This window comes from Chlorocebus sabaeus, chromosome 21 (assembly GCF_047675955.1).
Source record: "Chlorocebus sabaeus isolate Y175 chromosome 21, mChlSab1.0.hap1, whole genome shotgun sequence".
Classification (NCBI taxonomy): Eukaryota; Metazoa; Chordata; class Mammalia; order Primates; family Cercopithecidae; genus Chlorocebus; species Chlorocebus sabaeus.
The window spans coordinates 960,318-978,235 of record NC_132924.1 but is presented as its reverse complement, the minus strand read 5'-3'; the positions used below and the strand labels follow the sequence as shown (position 1 = coordinate 978,235).

At 43.6% G+C, this 17,918-nt stretch overlaps 1 protein-coding gene across 49 annotated transcripts in view; it reads right to left on the bottom strand.

Annotated features, from left to right (window-relative positions):
• The window catches only part of LOC103247788 (septin-14-like), a 116,322-nt gene that overhangs the window by 37,652 nt on the left and 60,752 nt on the right, over nucleotides 1–17,918 (bottom strand). For 6 of the 49 annotated variants that reach the window (XR_012090137.1, XM_073008714.1, XM_073008716.1 and 3 more), the window contains one exon: nucleotides 17,025–17,103. The exons of 39 other annotated variants lie outside the window; for them this stretch is intronic. Coding sequence is in view for 7 of the 10 variants with exons in the window: in XM_073008714.1 (XP_072864815.1) it covers nucleotides 17,053–17,103 (51 nt within the window). In the remaining 3 variants the exon portion in view is untranslated. Of the gene's footprint in view, nucleotides 1–6,836; nucleotides 6,996–14,593; nucleotides 16,580–17,024; nucleotides 17,104–17,572; nucleotides 17,849–17,918 lie in introns of those variants that run through there. 4 more of the 49 variants (XR_012090138.1, XM_073008711.1, XM_073008712.1 and 1 more) reach the window with 3 other exon arrangements.

Genomic DNA, 17,918 nt, shown 5'->3' with positions numbered 1-17,918 from the left:
CCACAATTACCTTAGGTATTTACTTCACCCTCCTACAAGTCTCAGAATACTTTGAGGCTCCCTTTGCTATTTCTGATGGAATTTATGGCTCAACATTCTTTAGAGCTACAGGCTTTCACGGACTTCATGTCATTATTGGATCAACATTCCTCACTATCTGTCTCCTCTGCCAATTAAAATACCACTTTACATCTACCCATCACGTTGGCTTTGAAGCCGCTGCCTGATATTGACACTCTGTAGATGCAGTATGACTATTCTTGTATATTTCTATTTACTGATGAGGATCTTACTCTTTTAATATAAACAGTACCACTGACTTCCAATCAATTAGTTTTGACATCTGAAAAAGAGTAATTAACTTAATACTAGCCCTAGTAATCAACACCCTATCAGCCCTATCACTAACAGTTATTACATTTTGGCTCCCACAATTTAATATTTATATAGAAAAATCCAGCCCCTACGAATGCAGATTTGACCCACCCACATTCCCTTCTCCATAAAATTTTTTCTAGTAGCCATCACATTCCTCCTATTTGACTTAGAAATTGCCCTACTACTACTCTTGCCATGAGCCCTTCAAACAAGCTACCTGACACTAATAATCAGCACAGCCCTTATACTAGTCATCATTTTAGTCCTAGGGTTAACTTATGAATGAGCTCAAAAAGGATTAGATTGAACTGAATTGGTAGATAGTTTAAGCCAAAATAAATGATTTCAACTCATTAGATTATGAGATTACACTTAGAATAATAATATGATTATTCATCATAAATACCCTTATAACCTTAAATATCCATTTCACCCTAGCATTCATAATACCTATTACCCTCCTAGTATTTGCTGCCTGTGAAGCCGCAGTGGGCTTTGCCTTACCAGTTTCAATCTCCAACATGTATGGCCTAGACTATGTACATAACCTAAATTTACTTCAATGCTAAAAATTATTATTCCAACAATTATACTGCTACCAATAACATGACTCTCTAAAAACTCTACAATCTGAATCAATAAGACTATTCACAGCCTAATCATCAGCTTCATTGCCCTATTATTTTTTAATCAATTCAATGACAAACTATTCAACTTCTCATTAACCTTCTCTTCTGATCGCTGACATCACCCCTTCTAATCTTAACAGCCTGACTACTACCTCTTATAATTATAGCAAGCCAGTACCACCTCTCCAACGAGTCACCCCCATGGAAAAAGCTCTATATTTCCTTATTGATTTCCCTACAATTTTTTAAAATTATGGCATTCACAGCCAGACAACTAATTACATTTTATATTCTCTTTGAAGCTACACTTATCCCTACCTTAATTATTATCATCCTCTGGGGTAACCAACCAGAATGCCTCAATGCAAGTTCATATTTCTTATTTTATACACTAGTGGGATCTCTCCCCCTACTTATTATACTTATTTATACTCAAAATGCCCTCAGTTTACTGAACATGATAATAATATTTAATACCCAAGAACTATTAATTTCCTGATCCAATAACCTTACATGATTAGCATGTATTATGGGTTGTATAGTTAAAATATCCCTATATGGACTTCACCCATGACTTCCTAAAGCCCATGCAGAAGTTCCTATTGCCAGCACAATAGTACTTGTAGCGGTTCTCCTAAAACTAGGCAGCTATGGCATAATACGCTTACCCTTATCCTCAGCACCCAACAGAATATACAGCCTACTCCTTCCTCATGTTATCCTTATGAGGTATAGTTATGATAAGCTCTATTTGTCTATGACAAACTGATCTAAAATCACTTATTGCATATTCCTCCATAAGCCATGTAGCACTTGTTATTATGGCTATTCTCATTCAAACTCCCTGAAGCTTTACCGGTGCAATTACCCTCATAATTGCCAATGGACTTACTTTGTCCTTACTATTCTGCCTAGCAAATTCAAACTACAAGTGAATCCATAGCCGAATCATATTACTCTCTCGAGGGCTTCAAACACTACTCCCACTAATCGCTCCCACATAACTCCCACAAATTGTTACAATTTGATGACTTGTAGCAAATCTTACTGACTTTGCCTTAGGCCCTAACATTAATCTAATAGGAGAACTCTTTGTAATAGTGGCTTCATTCTCCTGATCAAACATCACCATTATGTTTCTAGGACTTAATATATTAATCACAGCCCTTTATTCCCTACATATGCTTATCACAACACAATGAGGAACACTTACATATTACATTAACAGTATTAAACTTCCTTTACATGAGAAAATATACCAATACTTACACATCTTGCACCTATTCTATTATCCCTAAACCTTAAGATTATTATATGTTTTATACGCTGTAAAGATACTTTAATCAAAACATTAGATTGTGGGTCTACTAACAGAAGTCTGCAACTTCTTATTTACTGAGAAATTATGCAAGAACTGCTAACTCCTGGCCCCATGCCTAACAACATGGTGTTCTCAAGTTTTAGAGGATAAGAGCTATCCACTGGTCTTAGGAACCAAAAATATTGGTGCAACTCCAAATAAAAGTAATAATCATGTATTTTTCCATTACTATAACCTTAATCTCCTTAACCTTACCAATTATTACTATCTTAATCAACCCTCACAAGAACTTGTACCCATATTACGTGAAAATATCTAGCTCATGCACCTTCACCATTAGCCTCATTCCCACAATGTTTGTGTATATAGACCCAGAAGCCATCATCTCAAACTGATATCCAGTAACAATCCAAACCCTTAAACTCTCATTAAGCTTCAAACTAGATTACTTCTCCATAATATTTATCTCAGTAGCACTATTTGTCATCTGATCTATTAGAGAATTCTCAATATTTGATAAATAAAATCAGATCCTAACATCAATTTTTCAAATATTTACTTATTTTCCTCACCAAAATATTAATTCTAGTCATTGCCAACAATCTTTTTCAACTTTTTATTGGATGAGAAGGCATAGGAATTAGTCTTTTTTACTAATTGGCTGATGACAGAGCTGAGCAGATGCTAATACAGCAGCCCTCCAAGTGATTCTGCATAACCGCATTGGCGATATTGGCTTCATTTTAGCTATAGCATGATTCCTCTCATCCTCCAATATATGAGAACCTCAACAGGCATTTATCCTAAATCCTACCCCGATCTTCTTCCATTAATTGGCCTTCTCTTAGCAGCAGCAGGAAAATCGGCTCAATTTGGCCTCCACCCCTGACTTCCTTTGACCATGGAAGGCCCAACCCCAGTCTCAGCCCTACTCCACTGTAGCACTATAGCTGTAGCAGGAGTTTTCCTGCTTATCCGCTTCTACCCCTTAATAGAATATTAATATTAGTATATTAATCCAAACCCTTACCCTGTGTTTAGGGGCTATTACCACCTTATTTACAGCAATTTGTGCTCTAACACAAAATGGTATCAACAAAATCGTAGCATTCCCCACCTCAAGTCAACTAGGCCTTATAATAGTTACAACTGGCATGAATCAACCACACCTGGCATTCCTACGCATCTACACTCACGCCTTTTTAAAACCTATATTATTTATATGTTCAGGATCCATTATCCATAACCTCAATGATGAACACGGTATCCGAAAAATAGGAGGACTATTTAAGACTTTACCCCTTACTTCCTCCTCCCTTATTATTGGCAGCCTGGCATTTACAGGTATGCCTTTCCTCACAGGATTTTACTCTAAAGATCTCATTATCGAAACCGCAAACAGATCATATACCAATGCCTGAGCCCTCTCTACTACTCTTATTGCCACTTCCCTAACAAGTGTCTATAGTATCCAAATTATTTTCCTTGCTCTAATAGGACAACCCCATTTCCCAACCCTAATTAGCATTGATGAAAATAACTCTTCCCTAATAAACCCAATTAAATACCTTACAGTCAGCAGTATCTTCACTGATTTTTTCATTACCAAGAGCATAATCCCTACTTCATCCCCCACAAACAACAATACCACCTCCCCTAAAACTCACAGCCCAAGGGGTAACCCTCCTAGGACTCTTACTGGCAATGGAACTTAGTTTTATAACTAATAATCTTAAGATAAAATATCCATTACAAACATTCAGCTTCTCCAATATATTAGGATTCTACTCAATCACAGTTCACCACACAACCCCTCACTCAAACCTATCTACAAGCCAAAACCTACCATCACTTCTGCTAGACCTAATTTGACTAGAAAAGTCCTTACCAAAGACAATTTCACAGACTCAAATCACAGCCTCATTACCATAACTACTCAAAGAGGCCTAATTACATTTTATTTCCTCTCTTTTTTTATTCCATCCTTTCTAACTTTACTCTTAATTATCTATTACCCCGAGTAATTTCAATTGCAACATAAATACTAACAAACAATGTTCAACCAGCAACTACCACCAATCAACAGCCATAATTATATAAAGCACCCGCACCCGCAGAATCCTCATGAATCAGCCCTGGGCCCTCACCCTCAAAGATGATTCAACTTCCCACACTAATAAAATTAACTATGATCACCACCCCATCATACTCACTATTCATCAAAGTAACACCAACTCTATTAGTAGCCCCAATAATTAAGTTTCTAAAACTTCAATACTTGATCCTCATTACTCAGGGTATTCCTCAATAGCCATTGCCACAGTATAACCCAAAACAACCATCATCCCCCCCAAATAAATCAAAAAGACTATTAATCCCATAAAAGCCCCACCATGGTTCAACACAATAACACAACCTACAGCAGCACTAAGAATGAACCCTAAGCCCCCATAAATAGGAGAAGGTTTAGAAAAAAACCACAAATCCCATAACAAAAGAATACTTAGTAATAAAAAAGCCTATGTCACTATTCCACATGGGTTATAGCCATGACTGATATGAAAAGCCATCACTGTGATTCAACTATAAGAACACTAATGACCATTATATGTAAAACAAGCCCACTAATAAAAATCATTAATTACTCATTCATTGATCTCCCCACACCATCTAATATCTCTATATGATGAAACTTCGGCTCACTTCTTGGTACCTGCTTAATCCTCCAGATCATCACAGCGTTATTTCTGGCCATACACTACACACCCGATACCTAAATTGCTTTCTCTTCTGTTGCCCATATTAACCAAGATGTGGACTACGGCTGAAGAGTCCGCTATTTTCACACTAACGGCTCTTCAACATTCTTCGTCTGCCTTTTCCTACACGTTGGTGGAGGCTTATATTATGGGTTATTCATATATTTAGAAACCAGAAATATTGGCATTATCCTCCTACTCACAACCACAGCAACAGCATTTATAGGCTATGTGCTTCCATGAGGCCAAATATCATTCTGAGGCGCTACAGCAATCACAAACCTATCAGCCATCCCATATACTGGAACTGACATTGTCCAATGAATCAGAAGTGGATTTTCAGTTGCCAAAGCCCCTCTTACACAATTCTTCACCTTCCATTTCATCTTACCTTTCATCATCATAGCCCTAACAATTCTCCACCTTTTATTTCTACATGAAACAGGGTCTAATAACCCTTCAGAAATTCCATCACATTCCAACAAAATCACCTTCCACCCTTACTATATAACCAAAGCTATTCTAGGTTTAATTTTTCTCCTCCTCCTTTTAATAATTCTAGTATTGTTTCTCGCCTGACTTCCTGAGTGACACAGATAATTACACCTTAGTCAACCCCCTAAATACCCTGCCCCACATTAAACCAGAGTGACACTTTTTATTTGCATATGCAATCTTATGGTCCATCCCCAATAAACTAGGAGGTGTACTGGCCCTTCTATTATCCACTCTCCTTCTAGCAGTTATTCCTGCACTCCACACATCCAAACAACAAAACATAATATTCTGCCCATTAAGGCAATATCTGTTCTGAATCTCAGTCACCGACCTACTCACACTCACATGGATCGGAGGACAGCCAAGAACATCCTTTCATTACCATCGGACAGACAGCATCTATGAGATATTTCTCTATTATTCTTGTTCTCATACCACTCACTGCCCTAATCGAGAATAAACTACTTAAATGAAACTGCCCGTGTAGTATAATCCCATACGCCAGTCTTGTAAACCAGAAATGGAGAGTCCCTCCCCAGGGCAACTCAGAGAAAAAGCATTCCCGCTTCACCATCAACACCCAAAGCTGAGATTCTAATTAAACTATTCTCTATATTCTTTTCAGCACGCATTTTAATTTCTATGTAAGTACTGACCATCAGCACTAATACATTAATACTTCTATGTACTTTGTGCATTACTGCTAGTCCCCATGAATATATAGTACTGCCAATGGTTGATTGTGCACAGTACATTCACAGATTAGATACATTACAAGCTTGCTCCACATGCATATAAGCAAGTGTTCACAATTTCTTAACTATCATACATAATACTACACTTACATATAGAACTAGTTCTACATGAATATCGACCAGTACTCAAAATTCTTAATATTACATAGTACATTCATTTGTTCATTGGACATTGCACATTTCAGTCAAAACCACCCTCGCCAACATGGATATCTCCTACCGAATTTTGGTCTCTTAATCTACCAACCTCTGAGAAATCATCATCCCACTCGGGCGTGTTACCCTCCTCGCTCCGGGCCCGGAATACTTGCGGGTGACTATACTGAAACTATACCTGGCATCTGGTTCTTACCTCAGGGTCATAAAACTAAGATCGCCCACATGTTCCCCTTAAATAAGACACCTCAATGGACTAGTGACTATCACCCTATTAACCAGTCACGGGAGCATTGTCATGCATCTGGCATTTTTAACTTTTGGGGATGCTATCACTCACCATCGCAGAAGGTCTGGTCCCCTTGCCATCGGTTGTAGTTGTACTTGGATTTGATTTCCACCAAACCAATTGTAGAAGTCACACCTACTCCTCAGGTAATCCACTCGACTCGGCCTCCCAAAGTGCTGGGATTACAGGCGTTAGCCGCCATGTCCAGTGCTTTTTTTTAATTGAAAAAAAGATTTTTTTGGCCAGGCACAGTGGTCACACCTGTAATCCCAACACTTGGGGAGGCTGAGGTGGAAGGATCGCTTGAGCCCAGGAGTTCAAGACCAGCCTGGGTAACATAGGGAAACCACTTCTTCCCTAAAAATACAAAAAATGAGCCAAGTGTGGTGGTGCGTGCCTGCAGCCCCAGCAGCCCCAGCTACTTGGGAGGCTGAAGTGGAAGGATTGCTTGAGCCAGGAGTTTGGGGCTACAGTAAACTACATCTTAAGGCAGGGTAGGTAGTCAACGAAGTGCCTCCCAGCCCTGCCCGGAGTCCTCACCTCCTGCAGCTGCCAGGGGTACCACTGCTCATTAATGCCCCGCTTCAGTTGTCCAAGTCGGAGCAGAAGCTCCAGAGGCCACCCAGCTCCTTGCGCTCCTGCAACAGGCTCTCCCAGGGGTACAGCATCCTGCCCTGCAGCGCCAAAGCGCAGCCATACAACAGTGCAGCCATACAACAGTGGCCAGAGCGCCGCCCAGGCCACCCTGTCCACCGGGTCACACTTTCCATTCCACAGCTAGGCCGCTGTCTATGAGGCTAAGAGCAGCCGGGCTAAGAGCAGCATGGGAGGAGCCCAGCGGAAGGGTTGCGTTAGGCGCCTAGGCCCGTCCAAGCCATCTTTGCTGAGGACAAGTGCCAGGCCTGCAGGGGCAGGGCAGGGCCCGGTGCTGCCCAGTGGGAACTGCAGCTGTAACCCCAGGCTATGCCTTTGGGTAAGCGGAACCCTCAACCCTAGCCAAGGGCAAGGTCGGCTCCCCACCCAAGAACCCGCTGGATGAAGACGGGCTGCAGGCCAGGACAGAACTCCTGAGATCAGTGGGATCTCTCGTTCATCAAGGAGCACCTTCTCTTGCCTTCCACAGCAGGAATTCAAGCAGGCCCCAGCCTGTAGCATCCATGCCTGTCAGATGCAGCCACTTGAAGAGAAGAATGTTCTTGGGATGGTGCCATAGCCTTGACCCTGGGCCTCTGGGGCCCGGACCCTAACCAAGGAGCCAGGAGCCCTCTCTTGGGGTTGCAGGCATATGAAGATACAGGGAGAGGGGCCAAATGCAGTGGCTCATCCCACTTTGAGAGGCTGAGGTGGGTGGATCACCTGATGTCAGGAGTTGGAGACCAGGTTAGCCAACCTGGTGATACACCTGTCTCTACTGAAAATGTAAAAAATTAACTGGGCATGGTGGTGCATGCCTGTAATCCTAGTTACTCGGGAGGCTGAGGCAGGAGAATCGCCTGAACCCGGGAGGAGGAGGTTGCAGTGAGCTGAGATCATGCCACTGCACTCCAGCCTGGTCCACAGAGTTAGGCTGTCTCAAAAAAAGAAAAAACGACAATCAGGCGGGGGCGGAGCAAGATGGCCGAATAGGAACAGCTCCAGTCTCCAACTCCCAGCGCGAGCGACACAGAAGACCGGCGATTTCTGCATTTTCAACTGAGGTACTGGGTTCATCTCACTGGGGAGTGCCAGACGATCGGTGCTGGTCAGCTGCTGCAGCCCGACCAGCGAGAGCTGAAGCAGGGCGAGGCATTGCCTCACCTGGAAAGCGCAAGGGGGAAGGGAATCCCTTTTCCTAGCCAGGGGAACTGAGACACACAACACCTGGAAAATCGGGTAACTCCCACCCCAATACTGTGCTTTAAGTAGACAGGCACACCAGGAGATCATATCCCACACCTGGCCGGGAGTGTCCCACACCCACGGAGCCTCCCTCATTGCTAGCACAGCAGTCTGTGATCTACCGGCAAGGCAGCAGCGAGGCTGGGGGAGGGGCGCCCGCCATTGCTGAGGCTTAAGTAGGTAAACAAAGCTGCTGGGAAGCTCGAACTGGGTGGAGCTCACAGCAGCTCAAGGAAACCTGCCTGTCTCTGTAGACTCCACCTCTGGGGACAGGGCACAGTAAATAATAACAAACGCAGCAGCTCTGCAGACGCAAACGACTCTGTCTGACAGCTTTAAAGAGAGCAGTGGATCTCCCAACACGGAGGTTGAGATCTGAGAAGGGACAGACTCCCTGCTCAAGTGGGTCCCTGACCCCTGAGTAGCCTAACTGGGAGACATCCCCCACTAGGGGCAGTCTGACACACCACACCTCACAGGGTGGAGTACACCCCTGAGAGGAAGATTCCAAAGCAAGAATCAGACAGGTACACTCGCTGTTCAGAAATATTCTATCTTCTGCAGCCTCTGCTGCTGATACCCAGGCAAACAGGGTCTGGAGTGGACCTCAAGCAATCTCCTACAGCTACAACCTACAGCTGAGGATCCTGACTGTTAGAAGGAAAGCTATCAAACAGGAAGGACACCTACACCAAAACCCCATCAGTACATCACCATCATCAAAGACCAGAGGCAGATAAAACCACAAAGATGGGGAAAAAGCAGGGCAGAAAAGCTGGAAATTCAAAAAATAAGAGCGCATCTCCACTGGCAAAGGAGCGCAGCTCATCGCCAGCAACGGATCAAAGCTGGACGGAGAATGACTTCGACGAGATGAGAGAAGAAGGCTTCAGTCCATCAAATTTCTCAGAGCTAAAGGAGGAATTACGTACCCAGCGCAAAGAAACTAAAAATCTTGAAAAAAAAGTGGAAGAATTGATGGCTAGAGTAATTAATGCAGAGAAGCTCACAAACGAAATGAAAGAGACGAAAACCATGGCACGAGAAATACGTGACAAATGCACAAGCTTCAGTAACCGTCTCGATCAACTGGAAGAAAGAATGTCAGCGATGGAGGATCAAATGAATGAAATGAAGCGAGAAGAGAAACCAAAAGAAAAAAGAAGAAAAAGAAATGAACAAAGCCTGCAAGAAGTATGGGATTATGTAAAAAGACCAAATCTACGTCTGATTGGGGTGCCTGAAAGTGAGGGGGAAAATGGAACCAAGTTGGAAAACACTCTTCAGGATATCATCCAGGAGAACTTCCCCAACCTAGTAGGGCAGGCCAACATTCAAATCCAGGAAATACAGAGAACGCCACAAAGATACTCCTCGAGAAGAGCAACTCCAAGACACATAATTGCCAGATTCACCAAAGTTGAAATGAAGGAAAAAATCTTAAGGGCAGCCAGAGAGAAAGGTCGGGTTACCCACAAAGGGAAGCCCATCAGACTAACAGCAGATCTCTCGGCAGAAACTCTTCAAGCCAGAAGAGAGTGGGGGCCAATATTCAACATTCTTAAAGAAAAGAATTTTAAACCCAGAATTTTATATCCAGCCAAACTAAGTTTCATAAGTGAAGGAGAAATAAAATCCTTTACAGATAAGCAAATGCTTAGAGATTTTGTCACCACTAGGCCTGCCTTACAAGAGACCCTGAAGGAAGCACTAAACATGGAAAGGAACAACCGGTACCAGCCATTGCAAAAACATGCCAAAATGTAAAGACCATCAAGGCTAGGAAGAAACTGCATCAACTAACGAGCAAAATAACCAGTTAATATCATAATGGCAGGATCAAGTTCACACATAACAATCTTAACCTTAAATGTAAATGGACTAAATGCTCCAATTAAAAGACACAGACTGGCAAACTGGATAAAGAGTCAAGATCCATCAGTCTGCTGTATTCAGGAGACCCATCTCACACGCAGAGACATACATAGGCTCAAAATAAAGGGATGGAGGAAGATTTACCAAGCAAATGGAGAACAAAAAAAAGCGGGGGTTGCAATACTAGTCTCTGATAAAACAGACTTTAAACCATCAAAGATCAAAAGAGACAAAGAAGGCCATTACATAATGGTAAAGGGATCAATTCAACAGGAAGAGCTAACTATCCTAAATATATATGCACCCAATACAGGAGCACCCAGATTCATAAAGCAAGTCCTTAGAGACTTACAAAGAGACTTAGACTCCCATACAATAATAATGGGAGACTTCAACACTCCACTGTCAACATTAGACAGATCAACGAGACAGAAAGTTAACAAGGATATCCAGGAATTGAACTCATCTCTGCAGCAAGCAGACCTAATAGACATCTATAGAACTCTCCACCCCAAATCAACAGAATATACATTCTTCTCAGCACCACATCGTACTTACTCCAAAATTGACCACGTAATTGGAAGTAAAGCACTCCTCAGCAAATGTACAAGAACAGAAATTATAACAAACTGTCTCTCAGACCACAGTGCAATCAAATTAGAACTCAGGACTAAGAAACTCAATCAAAACCGCTCAACTACATGGAAACTGAACAACCTGCTCCTGAATGACTACTGGGTACATAACGAAATGAAGGCAGAAATAAAGATGTTCTTTGAAACCAATGAGAACAAAGATACAACATACCAGAAGCTCTGGGACACATTTAAAGCAGTGTGTAGAGGGAAATTTATAGCACTAAATGCCCACAAGAGAAAGCAGGAAAGATCTAAAATTGACACTCTAACATCGCAATTAAAAGAACTAGAGAAGCAAGAGCAAACACATTCGAAAGCTAGCAGAAGGCAAGAAATAACTAAGATCAGAGCAGAACTGAAGGAGATAGAGACACAAAAAACCCTCCAAAAAATCAATGAATCCAGGAGTTGGTTTTTTGAAAAGATCAACAAAATTGACAGACCACTAGCAAGACTAATAAAGAAGAAAAGAGAGAAGAATCAAATCGACGCAATTAAAAATGATAAAGGGGATATCACCACCGACCCCACAGAAATACAAACTACCATCAGAGAATACTATAAACACCTCTACGCAAATAAACTGGAAAATCTAGAAGAAATGGATAATTTCCTGGACACTTACACTCTTCCAAGACTAAACCAGGAAGAAGTTGAATCCCTGAATAGACCAATAGTAGGCTCTGAAATTCAGGCAATAATTAATAGCCTACCAACCAAAAAAAGTCCAGGACCAGATGGATTCACAGCTGAATTCTACCAGAGGTACAAGGAGGAGCTGGTACCATTCCTTCTGAAACTATTCCAATCAATAGAAAAAGAGGGAATCCTCCCTAACTCATTTTATGAGGCCAACATCATCCTGATACCAAAGCCTGGCAGAGACACAACAAAAAAAGAGAATTTTAGACCAATATCCCTGATGAACATCGATGCAAAAATCCTCAATAAAATACTGGCAAACCGGATTCAGCAGCACATCAAAAAGCTTATCCACCATGATCAAGTGGGCTTCATCCCTGGGATGCAAGGCTGGTTCAACATTCGCAAATCAATAAACATAATCCAGCATATAAACAGAACCAAAGACAAGAACCACATCATTATCTCAATAGATGCAGAAAAGGCTTTTGACAAAATTCAACAGCCCTTCATGCTAAAAACGCTCAATAAATTCGGTATTGATGGAACGTACCTCAAAATAATAAGAGCTATTTATGACAAACCCACAGCCAATATCATACTGAATGGGCAAAAACTGGAAAAATTCCCTTTGAAAACTGGCACAAGACAGGGATGCCCTCTCTCACCACTCCTATTCAACATAGTGTTGGAAGTTCTGGCTAGGGCAATCAGGCAAGAGAAAGAAATCAAGGGGATTCAGTTAGGAAAAGAAGAAGTCAAATTGTCCCTGTTTGCAGACGACATGATTGTATATTTAGAAAACCCCATTGTCTCAGCCCAAAATCTCCTTAAGCTGATCAGCAACTTCAGCAAAGTCTCAGGATACAAAATTAATGTGCAAAAATCACAAGCATTCTTATACACCAGTGACAGTCAAACAGAGAGCCAAATCAGGAATGAACTTCCATTCACAATTGCTTCAAAGAGAATAAAATACCTAGGAATCCAACTTACAAGGGATGTAAAGGACCTCTTCAAGGAGAACTACAAACCACTGCTCAGTGAAATCAAAGAGGACACAAACAAATGGAAGAACATACCATGCTCATGGATAGGAAGAATCAATATCGTGAAAATGGCCATACTGCCCAAGGTAATTTATAGATTCAATGCCATCCCCATCAAGCTACCAATGAGCTTCTTCACAGAATTGGAAAAAACTGCTTTAAAGTTCATATGGAACCAAAAAAGAGCCCGCATCTCCAAGACAATCCTAAGTCAAAAGAACAAAGCTGGAGGCATCACGCTACCTGACTTCAAACTATACTACAAGGCTACAGTAACCAAAACAGCATGGTACTGGTACCAAAACAGAGATATAGACCAATGGAACAGAACAGAGTCCTCAGAAATAATACCACACATCTACAGCCATCTGATCTTTGACAAACCTGAGAGAAACAAGAAATGGGGAAAGGATTCCCTATTTAATAAATGGTGCTGGGAAAACTGGCTAGCCATAAGTAGAAAGCTGAAACTGGATCCTTTCCTTACTCCTTATATGAAAATTAATTCAAGATGGATTAGAGACTTAAATGTTAGACCTAATACCATAAAAATCCTAGAGGAAAACCTAGGTAGTACCATTCAGGACATAGGCATGGGCAAAGACTTCATGTCTAAAACACCAAAAGCAACGGCAACAAAAGCCAAAATTGACAAATGGGATCTCATCAAACTAAAGAGCTTCTGCACAGCAAAAGAAACTACCATCAGAGTGAGCAGGCAACCTACAGAATGGGAGAAAATTTTTGCAATCTACTCATCTGACAAAGGGCTAATATCCAGAACCTACAAAGAACTCAAACAAATTTACAAGAAAAAAACAAACAACCCCATCAAAAAGTGGGCAAAGGATATGAACAGACATTTCTCAAAAGAAGACATTCATACAGCCAACAGACACATGAAAAAATGCTCATCATCACTGGCCATCAGAGAAATGCAAATCAAAACCACAATGAGATACCATCTCACACCAGTTAGAATGGCGATCATTAAAAAGTCAGGAAACAACAGGTGCTGGAGAGGATGTGGAGAAATAGGAACACTTTTACACTGTTGGTGGGATTGTAAACTAGTTCAACCATTATGGAAAACAGTATGGCGATTCCTCAAGGATCTAGAACTAGATGTACCATATGACCCAGCCATCCCATTACTGGGTATATACCCAAAGGATTATAAATTATGCTGCTATAAGGACACATGCACACGTATGTTTATTGCAGCACTATTCACAATAGCAAAGACTTGGAATCAACCCAAATGTCCATCAGTGACAGATTGGATTAAGAAAATGTGGCACATATACACCATGGAATACTATGCAGCCATAAAAAAGGATGAGTTTGTGTCCTTTGTAGGGACACGGATGCAGCTGGAAACCATCATTCTTAGCAAACTATCACAAGAACAGAAAACCAAACACCGCATGTTCTCACTCGTAGGTGGGAACTGAACAATGAGATCACTTGGACTCGGGAAGGGGAACATCACACACCGGGGCCTATCATGGGGAGGGGGGAGGGGGGAGGGATTGCATTGGGAGTTATATCTGATGTAAATGACGAGTTGATGGGTGCAGCACACCAACATGGCACAAGTATACATATGTAGCAAACCTGCACGTTGTGCACATGTACCCTACAACTTGAAGTTTAATAATAATAAATAAATTAAAAAAAAAAAAAAAAAAAGAAAAAGAAAAAACAAAAACAAAACACTACATACCTCTTACCAAATTTGCCTGCTAGGAAATTCCTTGTGAGCCCCGAAAACTTTACTGAACTCTAAGTCATTCCTCTGCTCATCTGAGACAAATGCGCATTTGACTGAACCACCTCGACTGGTTCTTTTCCTCCTCCTGGGCATTTAAATGCAGGAGCCACTGCCTGGCTATTTCTTTCTCCTCCTCTTCCTCCTTTACAGGTGTGAGCCACCTCGCCTGGCTGTTTCCTCCTCCTCCTCTACAGGCATGTGAGTCACCTCGCCTGGCTGTTTCTTCCTCCTCAACAGGTGTCAGCCATTACACATGGGTGTTTCCTCCTCCTCCTCTACAAGCATGAGCCAGGTCGCCTGGCTGTTTCCTCCTCCTCCTCCTCTTTCACAGTCATGAGCCACCACGCCTGGCTGTTTCCTCCTCTTCCTTTACAGGTATGAGTCATCGCAGCTGGGTGTTTCCTCCTCCACAAGCATGAGTCACCTCACAAGGTTCTTTCTTTTCCTCCTCCTCCTCTTCCTCATTTAAAGGTGAGCCACTGCTCCTGGCTGTTTCTTCCTCCTCTTCCTCCTTTACAGGCGTAAGCCACCATGCCCAGCTGTTTCATCCTCCTCCTCCCTTCTCCACCTTTACAGGAGTGAGCCACCACATCTGGCTGTTTCTTCTTCCTCTTCTTCATTTTTTTAAGACAGAGGCTTGCTCTTTTCACCCAGGCTAGAGTGCAATGGTGCGATCTCGGCTCACTGCAACCTTCACCTCCTGGGTTCAAGCAATTCTGCCTCAGCCTCCCCAGTAGCTGGGATTACAGGATCCTACCAGCACACCCAGCTAATTGTTGTATTTTTAGTACAGACAGGGTTTCACCATGTTGGCCAGGCTGGTCTCGAACTCCTGACCTCAAATGATCCACCAGCCTCAGCCTCCTACAGTGCTGGGATTATAGGTGTGAGCCACCACACCCGCTTGGGTATTTTTTTTTTTTTTAATGTGTTAGCTGAGGTCTTGCTATGTTGCCCAGGCCTCCCAAAGTGCTAGAATTACAGGCATGAGCCACTGATCCTGGCCTGAGGTCACTGTGATACCCTGTTTGAAGGGGATGGGGCCTGGACCAGGTGGAGGCTAGGACAGGAGCCCCCTCTTCCCTTCCTATCTATGATTCTCATTGCCTTTGCCCAGTTTTCTCTGCTTCCATTTTATTTTTTTAAGTTTTTCTTTCAGAGACAGGGTCTCACTCTGTTGTCCAGGCTGGCATGCAGCAGCGTGATCATAGCTCACTGCAGCTCCACTCCTGAACGTAAGTGATCCTCTCGCCGCAGTCTTACAAGTAGCTGGGACTTACAGGCATGCCCCACCATGCTGGACTAATTATTTGTTTTATTATTAGGTACAGGTAATAACACAGGAGTCTCCTTGTGTTGTCCAGGCTGGTCTCAAATTCCTGTCCTCAAGCATCCTTGCACCTTGCCCTTCCAAAGTGCTAGGATTACAGGCCACCCCGCCCTGCCTCTCCAGTCCCTGACCATCCCCACTGGCCAGCCCTGGAAAGCGCAGCAATGAGGGAGCCAGGCTGGGGCAAGAAACACGCAGCAGTGTCCTCTTGTGCCCACTTTATATGGGGCCAGGCATGGGAGGACCTAAGCCTGCTGTGCCTGCAATAGTGCCCGCACCTGGTGGATCTGCCTATTGATGCCGGAGCACGCAGTGCCACCCAGGGCACGATACTGCCCCACACTGCGCCCATAGTCCCACACGTGGCTCATGTCACCTGAGAACAGGGGGCTGGGGAGAGAGGAAGAGGTGGGCCAGGCCACCGGGCCACCCTGGCCTCCAGGCAACCAAGCTCACCTCTTAGAAGGCAGTGTCGGGAAAGGGGTGCGCCGCACCTGATGGTGTGCAGCTCCTGCAATGACAGCCGGTTGAGGGCGACCCCCTTGGACTCAGCCATGAACACGGCTTTCCCAGAGGCCTTGTGGGCCTGGCAGAATGGCATCTGGGTGCTGGGGAGGAAGGTGGCACTGAGGCAGCTTCCTCCACGCCCTGATCTGCTACCATTGCCTGCGCCTCTTCCTTTTTTTTTTTTTTTTTGGATACAAAGTCTCACTCTGTTGCCCAGGCTGGAGTGGTTTCCCGACCTCACCTCACTGCAACCTCCACCTCCCAGGTTCAAGCGATTCTCCTGCCTCAGCTTCCTGAGAAGCTGGGATTATATGACTGTGCCACCACGTCCGGTTAACTGTTGTATTTTTAGTAGAGACGGGGGTTTCACCACGTTGACCAGGCTGGTCTCGAACTCCTGACCTCAAGTTACCCACCCACCTAGGCCTCCCAAAGTGCTGGATTACAGGTGTGAGTCACCAGGCCAGGGAACATGCACCCTGAGCTCCCCTACCCTCTGAGGGGCACCCCATCTCCTCAACCTCCCCCTGGCTGATACACACTCACCTCTTTGCAGACCAGGTAGTAGGCGAGGTCAGTGGCCAGTATGTCGGGGTTGAGGGCCTGTCCATGTTCTCTCAGTGAACTTGAGGGCACAGGTAGGCAAGTGGTGAGCCCTGGGCACCCTGGGGTCTGAAGCTGTCAAACCCAGGACCTGTTCCTCTGCCAGGATGTCCCTGCCTTGGGCAGATCCTCTCTTACCACTCGGCTCTGTCTCACTCTCAGCTTGAACCATCTTCTCCATAATTACTGATAATATTTACATACACTATTAATGCTTACTGGCCTGTAGGTTTTACTGGCCTTTATGTTTTCAAAGAGTCCTTATCTTTAGCATGCATCAGATGTTCCTGGAGGATTTGTTTTCTGTTGTAGGAGACAGGGTCTTGCTCTGTTGCCCAGGCTGGAGTACAGTGGCCATTACAGCTCATTGCAGCCTGAACTCAAGGGATCTTCCAGCCTTGGCTTCCTGAATAGCTGGGACTACAAGCGCGCACGGCACCATACCCAGTTAATTTGTTGTTGTTGCTGATTTGGGCTTTTTTGAGACAGGGTCTTGCTCTGTCACCCAGGTTGGAGTGCAATGGCGCAATCATGGCTCTCTGCATCCTTGACCTCCTGGGCTCAAGGGATCCTCCCACATCAGTCTCCAGAGTGGCTAGGACCACAGGTACACGCCATCATGACTGGCTAATTTAATTTTTTTAATTTTAGAGACAGGGTCTCGCTATGTTGCTCAGGCTGGTTTTGAACTCCTGGGCTCAAGTGATGCTCCTGCCTCAACCTCTCAAAGTGGTGGGATTACACGTGTGAGCCACCAGGCATAGTGACTGGAGAATTTATGAAAAATACAAATTACTGGACAGCCATGGTGGCTCACACCTGTAATCCCAGCATTTC